This window comes from Anguilla anguilla, chromosome 8, assembly GCF_013347855.1.
Source record: "Anguilla anguilla isolate fAngAng1 chromosome 8, fAngAng1.pri, whole genome shotgun sequence".
In the NCBI taxonomy this organism is placed as follows: domain Eukaryota; kingdom Metazoa; phylum Chordata; class Actinopteri; order Anguilliformes; family Anguillidae; genus Anguilla; species Anguilla anguilla.
In genome coordinates this window covers 38,142,315-38,163,622 of record NC_049208.1, presented here as the reverse complement: position 1 = coordinate 38,163,622, position 21,308 = coordinate 38,142,315, and the positions used below count along the sequence as shown (strand labels likewise).

Sequence of the window (21,308 nt, the reverse complement as noted above, 5' to 3'; positions counted from 1 at the left end):
CATTGGCCGTGTGCTGTATCATGTGACTTTAGGAACTTCTGTGGCTTAAAACGCTCAAGCACACCCCCCGCACTGTGTCGTGTTTTAGCTCCCTGTTGCTATCGCTCTTCGTTCCTTGGTAGTGCCTTTTCCTGTGGAGTCACTCTTGTCGTGTACATCCGCTGCCCTAAATACATTTGGACGCTGTGTCCCGGTAGCAAATCCCCACCAGTTTGTTGATGGTCGAACGTGTTCCTTTGTCGGCTTCAGTCGTTCGTGCTGGCGGTCCTGTAATCATGAATGGCCCAGTGTACAGAACTCTTTGTTCTCCCCGTGCAGATACGTAATTGTTTAATTTCTGCCTGGCTTCGTGGTGGAGGTCTGTTAAATAATGAGTCCGCCTGGTTTTCCTTCCCCCTTTTTCGCTCCGGCGCGAGCCGAGCTGCGCATCTGGAGCCCTGAACAAGAGCAGCTTATGAAACGCAGGCCACCGCGTTTTCGTTAGCATGCGCGGCGGCGGCTTCCTTTTAAATATAGATTTTTTTCTTTTATTATTTTTTTTTTTTTCGTGCATATCGCATCAAAGGTAAGAAGGCGGACCAAAGCCTGGGAGAATTAGCGCTCTGAATTTGCGCCTCATTTACAAAACAAAACGATACTTTACATCAAAGACGCTCGGCGCATCCTAATTAGCCAGGCAGCGTCCCTGCTGAGTTCCCCCTCGCCTCCTTCTCCGTTCACCCTCCAGCGAGGGTTATCTGGGAAAAGGTGTGCGGCGGCAGGGCCTGCTTAATCTAAAAAGGGGCGCATCTGCGCGGAGCGTGTTCTGAATGGCAACCGCTCTGGTCCTCGTCAGTTCACACGGAGCGCTGGGATTGGGTTAAATCGGCCCGGCGGGTTCCGCCTGGCGCGCAAAGCGAGGGTGCGGCCGAGCGCATAGACCGGCGTCCCGGCTGCAGGAGGGGGTCCTCCCTCGGACCCGCGAGAGAGACCGTCCCGCAAACCGCCGGTCCCGTGACAGCCAGTGAAACGACGGCGTCGTCGAACGCGGTCCTGGGACCGCGAGCCGGGACGCTGACGAAGCGCTGACACGCGGCTTCGCCTCGGCGGCAGGGATAACGCGGGTTTCTCAGGTGATGAGTTTGGCGTATCCCGGGGAAATCGTTATGGGTCATGGCTGTAATTGGATGGGAAAATCCCGCCGGGGTGGTGGGTTGGTAAGCGAGCTTCGGTATTAGCAAGTCAGATCCGCGCGGGCCGAGCGCACGTATGGAACAGCGGGCCTCAGGAGAGGCCTGCCTCTGCATAAATCTGCCCAACCCCTCAACAAGTCCCCCCCCCCCCCCCCACTATACGGCGACTGCGTACCTCAGCGAAGCACGCGCCTTTAAAGTTCACGCAGAGTTTCGGAATGAGCCCCTTCGCACCGGCACGTTCGGTAGAAACGTCCGCCGTTGTCTCTGACCAAAAAAAAGGGAATTCTTTGTTTAGTTTTTTTTTTTGTCTTCATCTTATTATCCGTGGTGGAAGGCTGGCTTTTTTTTTTTTTTTACCTCAGGACGAGCTGTCGACGCACAGCAGCAGCGCTGTCTGTAACAGTGAGAGGTTTTTCAGCGCCGTGACAGCTGGGCTTCGGTAATTGCCGCCGGAGAACGCGTAGAACGGCACCGGGGCCGACGCACCTGTCACCAGCAGGGGTGAAAGGTCACGTCGGAGTAACTGCTTTGAATGATTTGTTTCTCTAAGGAGGGATCCCAAACTGTGGCCCGGGGATGACGGCTTTTAAATTCCCTGTCAGGTTCGGGTACTGGGGCTGAAAAATATGGCAGAAGATATTTTTTTGACTGACACTTGAGCTATGGAAGAGATCGAAGCCCTGCCTTCTTATTGAAACAGGTGGCACATCCTTCATGCAAAGGGCTCAGTATATCAGAAAATATATTGCTGTGCCTTAAATTGGTTTTTGGGGATTGCAATTGTTCATGAAGTGCTCTCCTACAAATCTACATTAATAGAAATCTGTATTGGCAATACCAAAGTCTCTATGGAGCAAGCAAAGTTGCGTGTAAGCAAAAACTGCTGGCACAGTTCATTTACTATGTAGATAGCGGAGTTAATGCTTAATTATTCTTGGTTAGCTTTGATTGGAAAGTCAGCACCTTTAATTCGCCAAACTGCCGTTGGATCCAGTGCCATCTGCAGCATTATCCACCATCGCCTTTGCAGGATGTTCCGGAGTTTGCCAGGCTGGGGAGAAAATCCCTGCCCCGCAAGGTGGTTATGGTAGACCTGCAGGCAAATCCGGATTATTCCGTAATGAGGGAGCGGCCTGCACCATTGGCCAATTATTAAATGTCCTTACTGTCATGGCTGTTGAAGCTGATTCGTTTAAGACTTATTAACCTACAGTTTGATGAGGGTACTTCATATGAGCGGCCATTCCCTGCTGTATCAAAAGGGGTTTGCTCGAGTTTTAGGTACTGATTTATTGGCAATCAAGCCCCGTCATTTGATACCAATTCCAACTTTGCAGTTTGGTCTGGTTACGGTAACGACTATTAGAAATACAAATAGCCCAACCCCTGCACAAATTTCAGTCAGATACCGGTCTGCAGTTCTCTCTCTCTCTCATCTGGGCTGTTATCAGACCGTATCAGCCGTAGCGGTTTCCCTGTTCAACCGAAGAATATGTGAGATATAAAAACTGTTCCTTTCAGCTTATGTGTGAGGACGAGGCTCTGACCCTGGTGTGCAGTCAGCACACGCAGCCACGCTGATGCTAATAGCGGTACAACAGCCGAGAATAATTGCTGTAAGAGGAGTCGTGATGATGTCTGCATTTCGTTAAGGCAAGGGGTGCTGCTGCCTCCACATCATCCTTAATTTGTTAAATTTAGCATCCAGTTTCCTAATGGCCTTTCCTTGCTTTGGCTCTTCTCTGCTGTAGCTTTTTTTTGAACATCTCCCATATTTCCATAGTTTTTCCACATGGTCATATAGAATGCATAAAAATACATACAATGTGTGAAAATTAAAGAGAGGTGAGAGAGGTATGTGAAAAGAGGAAAATACAGTCCATGCCAATGATATCCATAAAATAGTCCAACATCAAGTCCATATCAAGGATATGTGAAGGCGGTGATGTGTGAAACAGCACATTTCCTTTAAGGTAGATTATAAAAGACCTTTAGAAGTATTCACAGGAGGTAATACTTCTAAAACATTGATATTTCGCAGTGCATTTCATGACCAAGGTGCGTAGAAAGAGAAAAGGCAGTTTTATCGAGCTTAGAGTGCACCCTGGGTACATTTAAAAGACAGCAACTAGTGGATCCAAGTGCAATAGTTGCTGATAAAGTACGATGAAAGACTGGAGATGTAAGTAGGTCGTTTACCCAACAATGCCTTAAGAATAAATAATAGGACCATCCTAGAGGTTCATATAAAGTGCAATGGTGGGTACATGAACTTGCACCTGTTACAAAGCCCAATGCAGTCTGATGAGTTCGGCCTTTTTTCTTTTTTTAAAAGGGATGAGGCTGCATGCATGTAAATCATGTCTCCATACTCTTAACACAGAAGCAGTGTACTCTGCAATAATGTCTGCAGCAATGGAAAAAAACAGGGCTCTATCTTATCTGGAACTGGAGATTTTTTACAATCTAAGCTCAACGGGGCTATATGTACATGTCAGGTTAAAATTGTGTTATGTGTTAATAGGCATCATGGAACAGGCTTCTTTTTCCTTTTGCAGCACGTACCCCTGGATTACTTCAGAGGTACGTGTAGAACCAGAGTCAGAGATAGAACCAGATTGAACCAGGTTTTTGCTATGATTCACTTTTGAAAGACCTGGAAAACTGGTTGGTGCAATTGAACCTGAGGAGGATTGTGACCAGTTTCCAAAATTTTACAGGGTCATTTAAATTTTCTTTTATTACGTTGATTTAGCTTTTTTTTAAATTCATGTAGTACATTTATTTCTGAATGTTCTACAGAATTTTCTTGCCAAAGGGTCGTTAGTTTTCTTGGCTTTTGCCCAGGCAAGATCTCTTTATGTAATCAAAGTGGGTATAGATTCATTGAACCAAGGATTGTCTTTTCCACGGACCCTAAATCTTTTGAAAGGAGCATGTGTATCACGTGTAGCCAGGAAAATAGATTTGAAATCAACATCAGCCGTTTGAGAAACGATTCCCAAGTCACTATCATAAAGGTTGTGCAAGAAAGCCTGTTAGTTGAAATGTTTAAATTGCTTTTTATAGATTAAAGATAAAATGTGGTTTACTCTTGGGGATCTTTCCATTTCTCACACAGACAATTGCACAATGATCACTAACATCATCGCGAAAACAGTTCCAACTGCGGAGAATTCTCGGGGAATTGGTTAAAACGATAACCAGTCCCAGTCTCCCAGGTAGAACCGTCTCTGAATCAATTCAATAGTGAAAATGCTGTCCAGCTGTGGCAGCAAACGCCGGCTGAGTCCTGTGGTCTAAGCGTCAGCAGTTTCAGTCTTTGGCATGTCATCTAGCCCATTACATTACATTAATATTACATCACACCACATTTTGATTAGGAGCCCACAGCAGCAACACATAATTGGAGTGCCTATGCCTGCAGTACTGTGTGGCTGGCAGTCAAGGAGACCATCACTGACTTGTGGGTAAGGGGATCAGAGGAGTGCTCATTCACTGCTACAGTTTTATTAGCATATTTTCTCTCATTTATGCTGATTTCTGGGCATTTATGGGTTTGACAGCCTGACCTTTGCTATATCTAACACCATATCCTCGGAACCGCTGGCTACTTCATGCACTACATTCCGAGGGTCCTTCTTGATTGGCTACTTCATGCACTACTTTCTGAGGCACCTTCTTGCACCTTCTGTGGCACTTTGCTTTAAGTATTGTGTATTGATTAGTACTGTCTGTTCTGACACTGATGACTTGGCATCGGCTCTTATCACTGCACAAACCATTATGCATGTACTTTTTAAAGTCGCCCTGTATAAAAGCTTAGGTACCTAAATATAGGTACCCAAGTACCTAAATATAAATGGAGTGCTCCTTGGGCGGGTGGAGATTGGTGACGTGAGAGCTGGGTCCAGTGGTGACTTTGGCTGTTCCAAAAACAGGTGGATTAATAAAAGATAATTCCTCACCACATATTGAAACGGACATTATTTTAGTGCAGGCAGAACATTTGGAAGACATATCTTAACAGGATAGCAGGATTGAGGGGAGAGAGAAGAGGAGCCGTGAGTAGATTGCCACCATCCTGTGACTTAAATCCTATCAAGAGCTTTTGGGATCAGACTGTGTCTGTGGTGTTTTTCTTACATGGAGGAAGGCACCGTAGATGTCAAAACATCAGTCTGTTCTGTCTCTTCACCCAGAGGGAGGCTACAGCTTTTGTGTACACTGTATTGCCCGTAAAAAAAAGAATGGAATAGAAAGTATGTTTTCGCAGGACAACTAATTACAGTTCCTTCCTAGTCTACTGTGGTTCCTGCTGGCACTATTTAATGGTGTTAAGTGAGTGGGAGTGAGAGATCCTGGAGCCCCAAAGAGGCCACAACAGATATTTCGAGGTCCTCACAAGCCCCGTCACCATGCCTGTTGCAATCTCGCCTTGCCCTAAAGAGTATCAAGTTTATTTGAGGCAATGTAAACGCAGGAATTTGTATGAGAACGGGGGAAGTTGTGACAACCTTGAACTCACGTTGAAATGAATTGCGGAGTTCAATTGTTCCACATTAGAGATGAGTAGCTCTTGAACTCCAAGCACTGCCGGCAGTCGTTTGTGGCATACTATAAATGTTGCATGAATGTTCATTTGTCTCTGGGAAGTCTTATTATCCTCAGTGTGAAGTGTGTAGACAGCTCACTGTACTTACAATAGTGCACTAATAGCGTCAATGTTGGGTGAGAAGGCAGCAGTTTCTTCAAACACAAACTGCCCTCCATTGGGAAGTATGAAAAATTCCTTTTGTAAAAACTGTAGCTAAAATCTTTTTAATGCTTCTTTTAATCCCATTTAGAGCTTGCATCATGTATGTATTCACTTGAAGGAATAAAATTGTAATTCATGAACTTTGGATATTGTATTTTGGGTATTACTGTTCTTACAGTATTTGTGTGCGTGAGAGATCTATTTAGATCGGTATAGCTGAGTTTATATAGTCAGATCAGTAAACCAATGGTGAAACAAGTCTAACTGTTCGAAACTTTTGGTTCAGATCAGTGTGCTGATGCGTTGCTGAGCACCAGCCTATTGCAGCTTCGGTAAATCTCCTGTTGTGTAAAGAAGTTGCAGACTTCAGAAATTGAGTAAGCCTTCTGAGTAAATAAATTACAGTAGTTACGGGAGGCCTGCCAGAGCGTGAACTGCTGTGCGCTTGAGTGTTGAGCAGGATGGATGGTGTCGGGAAATGGAAGCTGCTCGTCATTAATCCTCTCTCTGATTGGCTGTCAGCGGCCTGACAATGATTCACTCCTAAACTGCGTCTTACGTGTAATTATCAAACCATTCCAGTGCGTTTTGATGGCTGAGCATCGCGGTTGTTCGCGCTGTCCACTGGTGTCCGTGGAGAGTCTGCGTGGGTGTACAGTGCAATGTGCTTTGTTTATTTGTCAGTCTGTTTGTTTAAGGTCACCCTAGTCCTGTGGGTGGACCTCTCTTATGAGACAAATTCTCCTCAGTGGTACTCAGGTGCTCAAGCACATACACATGCTCAAAGAAAATCTCTATTCTTGGAACACAGTAAGAATGTATTACTGCATTTTGGATATATTATTATTATTTTTTTTAATCTGTGCCTTTTTGTCACAAAGGTGTTCTGTAACCGTTAATGTAATGAAATAAAAAATGAAATTAATGTCATAAAATTTCAAAGAACATTTTGATGAACACAGGACGAGGGAACAAGATTATAAAATGTTAATGTAAACAAATATATCAAGTCAACTCACGTTCCGTTTTCTTGAATGATTTACTGATTTAGGTGCCTGTTATTGCCAATTGATGTGTACTGTAAATGATATGTATATGTCTGGGAATTCAAGCATGTTTATGTACTCGTGTTTAGTATACAGATGGCCTGCATCTTAATGGCAGATAACTGGTGTGTTTTCTTTGAGCATTCGGACATATGGTAGAAGCATCTCCTGGTTTATTTTGGCATCTCGATTGGAGACTGGAGCAGAGTAATTCCTCACTGTAACCCTGCGAGGAAACAAACGTGCGCGCCATGTCCGTCTAATTCTTCCTTCCCATTTGTTGCGGAGGCGCTCCTCCTCTGCTCGCGCGGGCTGTTTGATTGGTCTCCGGGCGGGCGGGGCAGCGGGCGCGACCGGCTGAAATCCAGCCGCGAGGAGCGACGCCCCGGCGCCAGGCGTCTTTTTGAAAGCCGCGGCGGAAGATCGGGCCTGAGAGCGGTCTCTAACGGGAAGTGACAACTTCCTGTCTCTGCGGGTGTTGAGTGGTGTCTGGGGGCCCCTGACTCAGCGCTTCTGTCCAGTAGCCTCTTCCTCTGATTGCCTCCTAGCGCAGGGGCCGGGGCACACGCGCAATATGCTAATGGAAAAGAATCTGCCCGCAAAGGCTAACTCCTTTCCTCAACACAAAGCCGCAGACAAGATGATGACGCCCAGCGTCTTTTTACAGAATGGACACGTTGGATGAATTCCACTTAAAGAGCGTCCTTATAGCCATGTCAGCATTTTCCAGCGTTTTTCCCATTTTTAAAAGACCCGTCTCATAGGCCTGGGTAAAGTAATGCGGCAGATTGTTTGGTTGCAGGGTAATGTACGAAATAGTGTGACGCAAATGTTGAATTCAGAAAGTATTTTTTTTTTTTTTTTGTAATCTGTGATTAAATGTCAATATGTGTCTTATGGTTCACGTTCCAAGCTGTCTTTGCAAACTGATGAAAGAAAAATCCTTATGTCGGTCACTGGTTGTACCACGGAGCTCACAAACAAACCGTGATCAATCCTGTGTATTAATAACACCCGCATGTCTGTGTTCCAGGATGGCCATCCAGGTGGACAAGTTTGACTTTGAGAATCTTCCGGAACCGGACGAGGAGAGGGTGCGCTTTACAAACCCGAAGCAGCTGGAGGAGGAGCGTCAGCAAGCGCAAGGCTACGAGATCAACAGCAAGCTGGGCATCTGCTGGCAAATCATATCCTTTCCTAGAGCCCCCCTTCTGCCACCCCCCCCACCCCCCCACCCCCCCGGCGTTCCTATTTACCAACCGCGCTGGGGCTTGGTGTCACCCTAACACGTTAAATTAATCACACTCTTAAATTAGACAGCATCAATAAGGAGATGCTAGCTGTGAGACCCACGATTATTGATGGCCAGAAAAAGCTACTTTTTTTACGGCCTGATTTCATTTACAGTTTGGCCTTTTGGTCTCATTTCAAAGCAGTATGGTACTGCCTTATTGAAACGTGCTTGAAATAAGCTGGCATAGATGGAAAAAGCACAGGAAAACGACATTTTGAAAATTGGTTGGAAAAAAACCGAATTGTAACTGTGTGCATCATTACCTTTATGCAAATTACACACTGCAGGCAAAGATGATTGGTTCAGGTTTGATTACTGTTATTTTGATCTGACTGCAGGTGCATTTAACAGATAGACTGGATACACAGTCGTTTACAAAAAATCAAAAGGCACCTGATTTCTCTGTTACATGTAGACCGCTTTCGCAATAACCTTCAGAAGCTAAAGTCTGTGCCTGTATTCTGCATTTTCCGGGAGATGGCTTCCTCACTCCATAGCATGGTACAAAATGAAGGCCCAGAGGAGCGATGGTTGAGTGTCCTGGTAATGACCTTAGGATCAGTGAAATTCACGATGATTGATGTTGTTTTCCTGCGGCTGGGGGCGTTGGGGTGGCACAGACGACACCACCCCTTTTTCCTGCGCTGCCTCTAGTTCCCCTCTCCGACGTCACGCCCGCTGCTGTCGGACTGAAAATCTATTCCGCAGTTTCCCATTCTTTAGGAGGTGCGCTCATCTTTTCACTTGAATTGCTTTCACTTTAATTCCGGTTTCCTTTTTCATTCCCGTTTTTGGAATACAGGAGCAGAACTGTGGGCCTCTCCCATCCCTGGACAGTTCGCTCCCCTGTCGGCTTCACTCTGAAGCCTGAAGCCTGAGCTGCGTAGTAACTGTGCCAGGAGACTTTATTTACTCTGTGCCACAGTAACTGTGCCAGAGGACTCCATTTATTGCACAAGTGGACCACGGAGGTCCACTTAAATCCATTGATATGGTGGAGATAGGAGCTTGCTGTTCCTCGGGGATGCTGAGAGAGCTCCTCAGTAGCCTACCCGAGTGCACTCTCGTGTGCCTCGAAGACGTCATCTGCGACTCCTGGGAGCCCTAGCGTCCAATTTTAGAACATGACAACATGCATAGTGTAATAATAATGCAGAATGCTGAATCTTGATGGATGGAGCTCCTGTTGTAATTTAATTTTCAGTCTTTATGAAAAACAAGCTGGCTTTGGAGTGCGGTGCTTTTTGAGCCAAACAGTTGCCCTCCTATAAATCAATATGACTTTTCAAGGGTGCAATTTGTAGTTTCGGAATGCGGAAGCTCCTTTGATTTCAGAATGAACTGGCTATCCGGACTCGTTTTTTTGGCTGTAGAACAGCGATCCCGATAATACATTTTATATCTTGTTCAGGAGCCAACAAGGGGAAAAATGTCTGTGAGCAAGTACAGGTGTGCCTACAGTCTCTCAAGTGGTTAAGAGTTAGCCGTGGCGCGTGTGTTTGAATGAAAAACGCAGGATCAGCCGTATGTACCTTGTGCATGCTACATGCTAACAGCATTGCTGAGCTACACTCCGGTGAAGGCCTCTATCTCCTTCCTCACTTTCACTACCCTTGTCAATAATTTGCTCATTGAAAACCCTGTTTTTTCCACCGCTCACCAAACCCTTAAGGCAGGTCTGTTTCTGCCAGAAACCACCTCACTTTGGATATTAGAATCACAAAAACAGGATCAGGTTACAGAACTGAACAACTCTTCCCAAATTCGTTTGCATTTTGCGGTTGTTGGGGGGGAAAAAATTGCACGCAACATTTATAAGTGACACTGGTCTGATGTTTCCACAGGTGTTAATTGAAAAAAGAAAGCGGTAGTCTTTATTGAATGGGTAATTATCTCCTGCACTCTCATTCGGTCTCTGAGGCTGTACATCAGCAGGGTTGCTGCCTGCATGCTTATTTTCCTCTCAGAAGCGGTGTTGCCGGCCCACTAAAGGGGCCATCTTGTGATCGATGACAGATCGACTGGTTCGGTCTTGATTATCGCACGCTTAATCGGCGCAGGGGTCTCGTTTTAGGTCGCACCGCCGAACAGGCGCCTGCGAGAAGCATCGACGTACGGCCAGCGTGTTTTTGGTTTGTTTTGCGGTGTCTTTTTTTTTTTTTTTTTTGCATTGTCGCAGAAGTAAATCAGGCTGTCACATGGCATCTGCCTCAGACATCTGGATCCCGTCCGCAGCTGGGCAGAGGGGGGGGGGGAGCAGATGGGCGGCCACGCTTCCTGACGGGCGTCGCGCGTTAGCGGAGACAGAAGGCGCGCGTCGACCGAGCGACGCCTCGCTTAGAAGCGCTTCCTTTTGCTCTCTTCCCCTTTTCCCCATCGCGGTCCGCGAGGCCGCCCGCCAGGCCCTCGGCCTTCTGGGCCGGCGACGCTCGGACGGCCCCTGTTGCCGACCTCCGCTTCGCCTCACTTCGCCTTCTAAGATTCGATGCGTTTCTTTTTTTGGTTGCGCCGGTGACCTCCCTCCCAGGATGGCGCTGTCCCTCAGAGATTAGGAAGCTCGCTTGGGTCCAGCTGTCCCCTGCTCCCGCGATAGGGCCTCGCGCGTTCGGATGGGAAACCTTGGGGGGGAGGGGGGTCTTATTGTGATCCAGAAGAGGGCGGGCTAGTGTTAGCCTCCTCGATCGGAAAGGGCCCGAACGGTCGAAGCTCTCTTGTCTTTCTGCTCTCTGCTGATTTTAGTTCAGGACACAAAATGCGTGTTAAATATCATGTCTTTTAACTCTGGGAGCAGAATGACTGACAAATGCAGATTCAGCTTGCGGGAGGGGCCGTGTCTGTGCAGACTCTAATGGAATGGCAATTACATGCAGATTCATTGTTATTTAGAAAGTTCTGCGAAGATGTTGGGGGAAGAAGTGCAATTAATTATTCATCCACTCACAGAGCTATTGAACTAATCATATTTTCTAATGTACTCAGCTTAATGCAGAGACGTCATGGTAATTAAGTACATTATTTTCTATTTTTTATCAGTAGGCAGTTTGGCATTGCTCTACGGGATTGACAAAAGAAAAAGGAAGCTGGTGTGAAGATTTTTGATAATATGGACCCACGCTGAACTCTTTTCCCATTTTAAATTTAAATTAATAATTTTGGAGATCAAGGGGTTTGTTTAAGATTCTTACAAAAAGACCTGGGTTTTAAGGGGTTAAAAAAAGGTTTTGCAAGTACGTAGTTTTTAAAATGATTACCTCGTGAAAGGCTGCTTGGAATCCAAGCATTTAAAGGTGACTTGGGTATTTCTCTGGGCAACTGCCATAAGACGACTTTCCCATCATCATCGAACAATCAATAGCTCTCAATCTAAGCTTAATGCTCATATAAAAAACTCTCAGAGGAGACGGAGAAATGCTTTTTCAAAGACTCCTGCCTGTAAACTCTAAAATGTTTACTGTGCCTGAAGAATTGTTCAGGATTTAAATAACAAGAGTCATCCTGTCATTTGAGCAACGATTTTAAACTGGTTTTGGGAAAGGTTGTCTTGTCTTTATTGTGCAAATAATGTGAACGGGATTCTTTTGAAGTCACTCGAAGTCGAAGACCGTTACTCCCCCGCTCGTTCTGTTCTAAAATGGCTGCTGTTGTGTTTATTTGAGGAACAGCGCTTTATTCCCTGGCAGCAGGCTGCAGAAATACAGTTGCAGAATTGTGAGGCTGATGGTCTTCATGCACAGCGCTCTGGGAACTGAGCATTCCCAGGAATAGCGTTCGGCTGTCCGTTAGCGTAGCTCAGGCTAGCGCGTCAGCCGCTGCTCTGCCTGGCAGCCCCGCCCCCTCCCCTTCTTGCATCAGCGCTCCGTTCAGACAGCTCCCCTTTCCTGCTTCGCTGAAGCTCCTAACGTGGCGGGAAAGTGCCACTGAGGACCGCCGCGAACTCACCTGTCTGCTTCGCAATAGAGATGTTATTTAGGCTAGACAAACACGCTAAAACAAGCTAAAGCAGCGTTCCTGTTGCTACGACGGCAGTGCCTCAGTCTCGCACGGAGTCTTCCAGAAGCTGCGTTCATTGTGTCATTAACTAGTATGCACGCTAGTGTTCATGAAACCGTGGGGTGGGGGGTTGGGGGTCAGGGGTCAGGGGTCAGGATAGGCAAACTTCACACTGACACATGCCAGAGTAAAAAATAACAGAGGCCAATATTAAGCGTTGTGCGTACATGGAGTGAGGCCTGTTTTGGGCCTTCCCTGTGGGAGAGCCTGTTAGAGTTCATCCCTAGTCCCCCCCCCCCCCCCCCCCCCCCCCAACCACCGCCCACAGGCTTGCAGCCCACCCGGCAAGGGCAGATATGACATCACCCGAACCCAGCTCCTCCGGGTGGGGGAGACGCTCCGAGCGGACAGGATGGATGACAGCACGGGTCCGCCGGCGTGCCACGCGGTGCGTCACAGCTGCAGTGCCGCACCACAGCGCCCGCGGGCGCCGACCCGTGCGCCCGACAGCCACGTCACCGCCGCAGCGCATGGCACGCAATGAGAAACACAGAGAGCTGCAGCTGGAGCCGCGTGTGCGTCTGTGCCACAGCTCAGGGCAAACTCTGTGTGGGTCACATTGGGGAGCAGTGCAGAGTGCCTGGGGTGGCTTTGTGAAAGATTGTAACTCGGGGAAAGCACTTGCATGGGAGTACCAATAATTATTGAAATTGTGATGTTCTCTGTTTATACCTACTGTTCTCGTACTGAAAAACAATCCACACTATCCATATATTGAAATGTATTTTCAGGAAATTATAAGATTTCACAGTATACAGTTCAGGAAACTATGCAAATTATTGCTCCTTTCACAGAGTGCAGTTTATATATATTTTAAATGCACTGCTGTGAAATACATGTAGTATTATTATGTCCACATATTGGCAATACATTGGACTGCAATTTCATTTCTGTAGGTGTGGTCTGTATAACAATACATGACCCCTGGGTTCTGGAGCTCAAAGCCTTGTCTTTGTGCAGGAAGAGTACAATGATTATTAGTGCGACATGAATATATTCTGTATGTGAGTGAAGTATGTGCATTATATACTGTATGTGGGTTATTTGTAAATGACATTGTGGGAACTTGGTGTCATTTACTTTGTGAAAGGAGGTTAGCAGCTTTGAAAATGGTGCAGGTGTCGGTTTAAGTTTGGAAAGGACAGCGAGCCCATTTGCACCTCTGTGCTCCCGCCTGACACCAGTACTCCAGTACAGGCGGCCTCCTTAACGGGCCTGGCAGGTTCCAGGAGGTTACCCCTCTAGCTGGAGCGCCTGGCGGCGTTAGCGACCATGTGTGTGATTAAAGAGTTACCCAGAGCGACGCACGTTTAGCCGCCGCGTGTGTTTTCATGGAGATGCACCGCTGTGGGAATCCGCAAGCCACTGGCACACGCCACAGCGTCGCCACGGAGATGGAGCAAGAGCAGCGGCGTTCGCACGCTCGGATAGCGGGATAGCGGTACTTATTCTTCATTTGGAGGGAGCTGGGCTTCTCCGGCCACTGACTACATCCTGACAGCCTCTCTCTGAGACGGGAGCTTAGTGCCGACCTCCATTCCGTGCCTGTTAAGGGCGACTTGTAAACTCACCGGGTCCGAGGGTTCGACTCACTCGCTTTGGCGGGGAATGCGCTGAAAGTCCATTTCTTTTTTTCTTTTCCGTGACCTTTTGAAATGGTGCCTGTGCGCAAGTCCGTGCAAAGTCCACCCGTGGGACTTTTTACTTGTAATATTTGCACAAACATGGCCCCCTCTTGAACACCATTTCCACGGGTCCGTAGCCAGATCTGGAAGCGGATCCGTTACCCCAGAGCGTGGCGCAGAGATGGGCCTCGGCCGTAAAAGGAGAGATGTTCTTGGGGCCATCTTGTGTCAGCGTGCCGCTAATGACCCTGTCTGGGGCTCTTGTTAAGGCGGGGGGCTTGTGGAGGCCGTTAGCGCTGCGGGCCGTTTCTGTTATGTGTGGGGTTCCGGCTGATTCCGCCAGGAAGCCGCCGCAAGCCGCTCTTATTATGACATAATTTACCCGCTTAGCCAGCTCGCTCATACAGAACAGTGTGCAGACCCTGCACGCTGTGTAACATCGAGTATTATAATGTAACTAGTGGATTTTAAAAACTGGAACGATGTTAATTGTCTTGTTCGGTTATACATTACATCTACTTAACTTGACTACTTTGTATATTTTTTTAAGGACGCATGGATAGCATTCTAGTGATGCTATGCCGTGTAATATAAAAAATAAAAAAAACCTTCCAGGCAGTTCCTGGCTGTTACCATCCACAGCGACAGCAGGCAGTATATCTATATATGTGTGCGTGCGTGCGTGTGTGTGTATTATATACAGTGCCCTCAAAGTGTTTTGTGTAAGGGTTGAGTGAAATTTGTTATTTTTGCTGTATACATGAAGACATTTGGATTTGAGGCCCAAAGACATGAGACAGGTGTAAACAATCAACTTTTATTTCATGGCAGTGATCCACCGTGTGTGAATATTCCCTCACCATTTAAAGGAGAAGCTAGGAGAAGCGGTGGCTGCTCGCTAATCGTTTGCTTTCCCCTGCAGCGTCCTTTCCAGATGTTATCCGTGTCTTTTCCTTAACCAGCTCCCCCACCCGTCACTACGCCGTCGGGGTGAGGCCAGTGTGGAGGGGGTGCTCAACCAGCTGGTCCTGGAGCACCTGCAGCTGGCGCCTCTGCAGTGGGGTAAGTCCCTGTCTGGGGGGGGGGGGGGGTCAACTTTTTATTACCTTCAGTCACGGGAGACCGTACAAGCACCACTGGGATGAAATCGTGATGGTTACGGTTTACGGTTTGGTCCGTGGTCAGCCGGTGTGCTTGTGTGCGTGGAGTCTTCTTTCTGTTGCTAGCGACTGCCAACCGGGGGAACAGTCATCGGGCGAGGGTTGCTGGTCTTGGGTTGCCATGGCGATACTGTCTTTTCCGGGTCCCGGGATCACCCCCTTATGCCTGACACCCAGGGACGAGGTCCACGCCTCTGGTCCCTGGCCCCGCTTTTATCCGCGTTCGTAACGGGCGCTCGGCTGCGTTCGGAGGCCGCCGTCGGGCGAAGCGGGAAAAGCGCGTTTGAAGTCGTACCGGAGACGGGACTCTGGGAGCGACGCCCTCGGAATTCTCCGTCCGCGGCCGTGGTCAGAAACGAACCCTCGCTGCGTCCGCGGCGCTCCTTCTCTCAGATCTCCGCCGCGTTCGGTCGCGGCTTTAATTGGCGGAGCCCGAGCAGCGAGGGCCCGTCTGTCTAGCCGGGCCGGCGCGGCTTGCCTGCGCCCGCTGTCTCATCTCTTTGCCGTCTAAAGCGGCGGGAGCCGAATTCTGAGTTTCGCCCAGAGCTCCCCAGGTGTGACCGGGATCCGCGCGCGTAGAGCGACTTCACAGAAAGGAGCGCACGCCAGCTCCCGCAGAGGGTGTCGGATTTAAGAGTAACACTCCAGCTTAGGTGTGCGTTTTCGTACTTGCCGTGGGCTGTCGTGCGTACGGCACCGGCAGAAGTACCACGTGGGCGTCGACCATAAGTCGGAAGGGGAGGTTCGTTCGTTTCATTGAGTGCAGGCGGTTTGAAAAAAGTGTCGCTTTGTTTTTCTGCTGTGCGATGTGTAGGCCTTTACAGGATACCGTGCAGTTAATGTCTCTCGGACAGAAAGAAGTTGCAAGACCATCGTCAGAGGTTTTTCCTTAAGGACGTGAAAATCATTAGAAAAGGCTGGATGTTGGAAAGCACGATGCCGCAGTTAGCTTAACATTAGCGTGCAGGTGATCGAGAAGGAGATCCGTCAAAGTTAATCAGCGCAATACCTCTTTGTAACGATCGAACGTGTACGCGTTTAAATGTCAAATATATCCATGTCTGAATTATTAATAGTTTTAGTTCAACCAGATGCAAAGTCTTTGAATTATCAAAGGAGATAAACACAGTGGAACATCTCTGCTCCTTTTTTTCAGAAGTAGCAGGAAGCGTTTCCTCCTGGCAGTGTGTTCCAGGTCCTAATTGAAGTTTCTCGGTCTCAGAGACACGGTTAGGACATTTGCTTAATCAGATTTTTTGTTTCACCAGGCGGCCATTACACTCTTAGTTATAAGAGGACAGAGCTGGAATAGAGCAGGTTAAAAAGTCTTTGTCTTGTTGTTTTTTCTTTCCATTTCGTTCTTTTAGTGATCTTTCATTGTTCTTTTCATAGCTCTTTCACCACTAAAAAAATGGCAAGGTGTGGACTAATGGAAAATCATCATAAAAGGGATAGGATAGTTGCACACACTATAATGTCTAGTAAAACCTCAGGGTTTTTGTAATAAATTACTTTATTACAGCGAGTGTGCAACTATCCTCGTTAGCTTAGTTTCTTTTTTTCTTTATTTCTATTTTTTGCTTCATTCAGCTGCGGAGTTGACCCGGTAGCGTTCAGCTGCCGCCCATGTGCTCGAGCGCCTGTAATTTCTGTGTGTGGGAGGTTGCCCAGCACTTCTGTCAGCGCCCCGTCGATAGCGCTCGCGCCCCCTGGCACGCCGCAGCCCGGCGATCCGACGGGGTCCGTCGGTTCCCGTCCCGGGCTTTTATCCGTGCCTTGCGGTTTCGCACGATGCCAGACACTGAAACGATTCTGTTGTAATTTGACACGGAGAAGGATGGGTCCTTGGCCCACCGCTGCAGGACTAATCACGACCTGTGGCTGGGCCTTCTCAAAGCCGTTCAGCCGCTGCGTACTGTGTACTTGTAGTGGCTCTTTGAAGTCTTCACTCACCCCACTCACGAGAAGGGAACGATGGCCGGTGCAGGCGGGACAGACGGACGTGGGTCTCTGAAGAGCAGACCACAGCTTGGCCGTGTTCTACACAACCTGTGTTCGTCAGCATCGGGTGTTGGGGTAGAGCTGAAGCAGGCTGTAGAGCTAGCAGTGCAGGGCGTGTTGCTGCTTGTACCCAACTGATGCATGCAGTCGCGTTGCCAGAATTTTCATTAGCCTCTTGTAGGAAATGATAATATTAATTCTGGCACATACACTGTCACATAGGCACCAACGCTGTAATTACTGCTAAGGTTTACCGTCCGCTCCTGGCAACGATTAGCGCACTTGCAGTAGAACACTTTTGCCATCCTCTGTTGAGCATCGGGACTCCTCTGTGGGGTAGTGTGCTTCTGATCTTTCTCTTTTCCCTCCCGTCTCAGGTGGGAGCTGGGGTTTATTGCCTCAGATTAGTTCTGTGAGCCCTGTGGCACGGCGGTCGGGCAGACGCTCTCTCTCTCGCGGGCTTAGCGTTAGCAGCGGGGAGCCGCCGCGTGCTTCTTCTGTGTCCTTCCCAGGGTTCTCGCCGGCGCCGTTTGGGCGGTGACCCCTCTGCGGCTTCGTCCCGGGTACCCGGCTCGCCCCAGCGGCCGGGCCTGAGGAAGACGAGCGTGTCGCTCAACATGCCAGGACAGTGCGCACGTGTGACTGCGAGCCAACACTCAGTTATCCAGTACACTATCATGCTCTGCGCTGGTGTCTTAAAGTTCATTTCTGTTTCTTGAAGTCTGTGTTTGTATGTGTATGTGTATGTGTGTGTGTGTGTGTGTGAGCGTGTGTGTGTGTGTGTGTGTGTGTGTGTGTGTGTGTGTGTGTGTGTGAGCGTGTGTGTGTGTGTGTGTGTGTGTGTGTGTGTGTGAGCGTGTGTGTGTGTGTGTGTGTGTGTGTGAGCGTGTGTGTGTGTGTGTGTGTGTGTGTGTGTGTACATCTATAATGACCAGCAGCATACTAGTAGCTAAAGTGTTCTGTTTCATGTTTTTCAGTGGGAACCACCTTTCTCAGTGTCTGTGCAGTGTCAGGTGACCTCACGGAGAGACTGTAATTGTTCAGCTGTGCATTGACCCACACGACCCTTTGCTGAGCCCTCTAAGCACTTTAATCTGAGCTGCGTGCTCTCTCCTGACCACAGCGCCATTGCCTTTACTTTGTGGGCCTAAACATGTGGCTGCAGTGCAAAAACAACACACAAAAATGGCTGTTGGTCGAGGAGGTGGTGCCGAGGGGAGTTAAGAAACCCCCCCCCCCCCCCCACACACACCCACACAGACATGCAAGCACACACACACACACACACACACCGTGCCCCTTAACTGTAAAGTGCTTTGACGTCCAAAGGCGCCATGTAAGTGCGGTCCATTTTTATTACTGCTGTTTTCCTGTAATGTATATAAAAGCGTGGGCCAACTCCCAACGAAAGTGAAAGACGTTTCGCCAGCCTGACTGTAAGCTGCAGGCTATGAAGATAAACCTGCGGTCTTGCTGCACCATTGCGCTCACACACACGTGGGTAATTAAAATACACAGCTTACAAGCATTCAGCCGATGAAAGCACCATTTGGTGTTTAATTTCGTAGCAAATAAAATTTACTATCGTTGCCCTGCATAGAGGGGAACTGTTTGCGCACCGCTCGCCCCGTTGTGAAAATTGAATACAGTAATGCGTCTCTGTTTTCCAAACGGCAAGCTTAAAGACCGTTTTGTTGTTGTCTGGCGATTATGTTTGAAATAAACAGAGCAAATTGGCGCGCCTTTAATTGGGGGATTAAGGGTATTTCGATTTTCTGAAGTACACTCAGTAATTAGCTAAGTAATCAGACTTTTTCAGACCGGCTTTCTAAAAGGTAGCACAAACGGCAGAATTGAAGATGTGGCATTGTCCTAGGAGCAGTGGCAGAAGGCAGCAACGGTTTGTCTTGAGTCGGATTCACTAGCGCGTGATAAAGGGTTTCGAGAAGATCTGGCTCGCACAACTTTGGGCTTTGTGATGTTTGAGCGCGCATTTTTCAGCCAGTCAGACGACTGATACATTGTACGATTCGCACAAGCTTAGAGCAGTTTAAGTTGAACTTTTATCATCTGATGTATTGTTACCATCTACTTTGTTGCTTTAGTATTCTCAATCCTAAGCCCCTAATTAGAATCTTTCTGTCGAACTAATTTTAGGTGAGCTTCCTTTCCCGGTTGTTAGATCTTTGAATGTACTGTTGAACATTTCTGTTGAACTTAAGTTTCCATAAGAAATGTACATTTAATTCACAAATGATATTCCAGACACGATGAGTCAGTAATAGGTTTCTCTTTTGTTTATTGATCGTCGATGGAGTCCTGAGGTTTTTGCCAGGGTCAAATGATGTGTGTGTTTTTGGCAGGACTGCGAAGGTCATACCACACTGGAAGAATCGCAGAGTGTGTTCCGCACAGTAAGCATTCCAGCTGTTTTTCTTAGGTTTGATTGTTTTAAATTAAGTTCCCAGCTCTGGACGTTGAGGACTTTTCATGCATTGTCAAAAACCCCCGACCCTTCCGGACAGACGGAGCTGCAACTGCCGCATTTTGCCTCTCTATCCCTTCTCCCCACCAGGTTCCCAAGCAACCATAAACTACTGTGCATTACCATAGCAACAAGTGAATTTTTGAACACCCAGTCTGTTTCCAGTGACGGCGGCTTAATCCAAAGTCCTCGCACGTTGAGCCGCATTTCCTCATTCTTGCGTGTTCCTTTGGGGTTTACACCACAAACACGTTCCTAATTGTCGTTTGTCATTATTGGGCGACGGGGGGGAAAAAAAGAGGTCGGTTCGCCAACCGTTTGATCAGGTGTTGGACAGAGCAGGAGCCTAGGAGCGCGTTCAGGGACGATCTTGTAAGACCTGCCTGCTGCGTGCGTCAGAGCTATCAGGTACAGATCATCCTCTGCGCAGTGACTGTGGAGCCCAGCTGAGCATCAGCAGTAGATAAAATATTTAAAATGCAGAAAAGTAGTGACGGACTTTCAAATTCCTTTGAGATCTGAAACTCCTTTGAGGTTTTCATTGTTTTTTTTTTCCCCCAGATGAATTCATTCCACAAATAACTGCTCTATGCCAGCAAACTGCCTGTGGCTGCTGTTGAGTTTAATACACATTTTTGCCATGGATGTACACTGTACAGGCTAAGAAATGCTAAGCAGCGGATAGCTTTATAAATATACAATTAGGATGTGGAACGAAGGAGCTGAGAGCACGATTGTGAATATCCTCATGGGAAATAAACCAGGCCGTTGCACAGCGCAGATTGGCAAAGTTGTATTTCTTGGATACGCCCTACTGTTTTGTCAACATTTGTATCGTAATTAATTTAGAAGTATTGATTTATGGAATCTGTAAACACGAGCAAATCAGCGTTTTATGCATCACCCTTTTAAACAAAAAGCTTATCGTTCGGTTCCAGCTGGCTCATTTCCACCTAATATAATAGCACCGCACCAGCAAAATATTACCCATCTAATTAGAGCAGGTGGATTACCATTTACTCAGTAGTGACACATTGACAGCACTGTAACCACCGTGGCTCTTTGTGTTTCTCTACTGGAAGGCCAAAACATCAATATTATTGGCTAGACATCGTGCGGCGTTTACTCTGCGCTGTACTTGTGTTAAAAGATTAGATATTTATTTTACGAGCAGCCTAGTGTCGTCTAAAGGACACGGTGGGTACATAAGAAAGATGTATCTTTCAGCTTTAAGTGCTCCCTGGTCCTGATCTCAATTTAAAATGTTAACTTTTACAGTACATGCATTCAGACTGAGAGATGGCACTGTACAGTGGTTGATAGCAGCATTTTCAGAGGTGGAAATGGTGGTAGATTTATTGTAATTCCCATCGGATGAGAATGCACGCTTAACGTAGGAAATTGTCTGCAAAAATGGATGATATGAGTTCTATAATGAAATCACATGATGTATTCCTCTATTTTTGTCGGAAATCTGATCCGTTCTGGCATTTTATTCTGGAAGTAACCGCATTAGCCAGCCTCTTAGCGCAGTTCTAAAATTATGCATATTTGGTTGTTTGTCTATTCACCATGTGGAAGCACAGTTCTGCTGTTTGTGTTAAACTATGTGTTGACTATTATTATTTTATTATTATTATTATTTGTTTTTTTTATTATCATCATCATCATCATCATCATAAGTAGTAGTTGTAGTTTTATGTGAATTGATCA

General features: G+C 47.3%; 1 protein-coding gene across 2 annotated transcripts in view; it reads left to right on the top strand.

The window, feature by feature from the left end:
- trappc9 (trafficking protein particle complex 9) overlaps nucleotides 1-21,308 on the top strand; it is a 308,154-nt gene that overhangs the window by 202,855 nt on the left and 83,991 nt on the right. For both annotated transcript variants that reach the window (XM_035429796.1, XM_035429795.1), the window contains 2 exons: nucleotides 8,014-8,167; nucleotides 14,921-15,011. In XM_035429796.1, coding sequence (XP_035285687.1) covers nucleotides 8,014-8,167; nucleotides 14,921-15,011 — 245 coding nt within the window. The remainder of the gene's footprint in view (nucleotides 1-8,013; nucleotides 8,168-14,920; nucleotides 15,012-21,308) is intronic.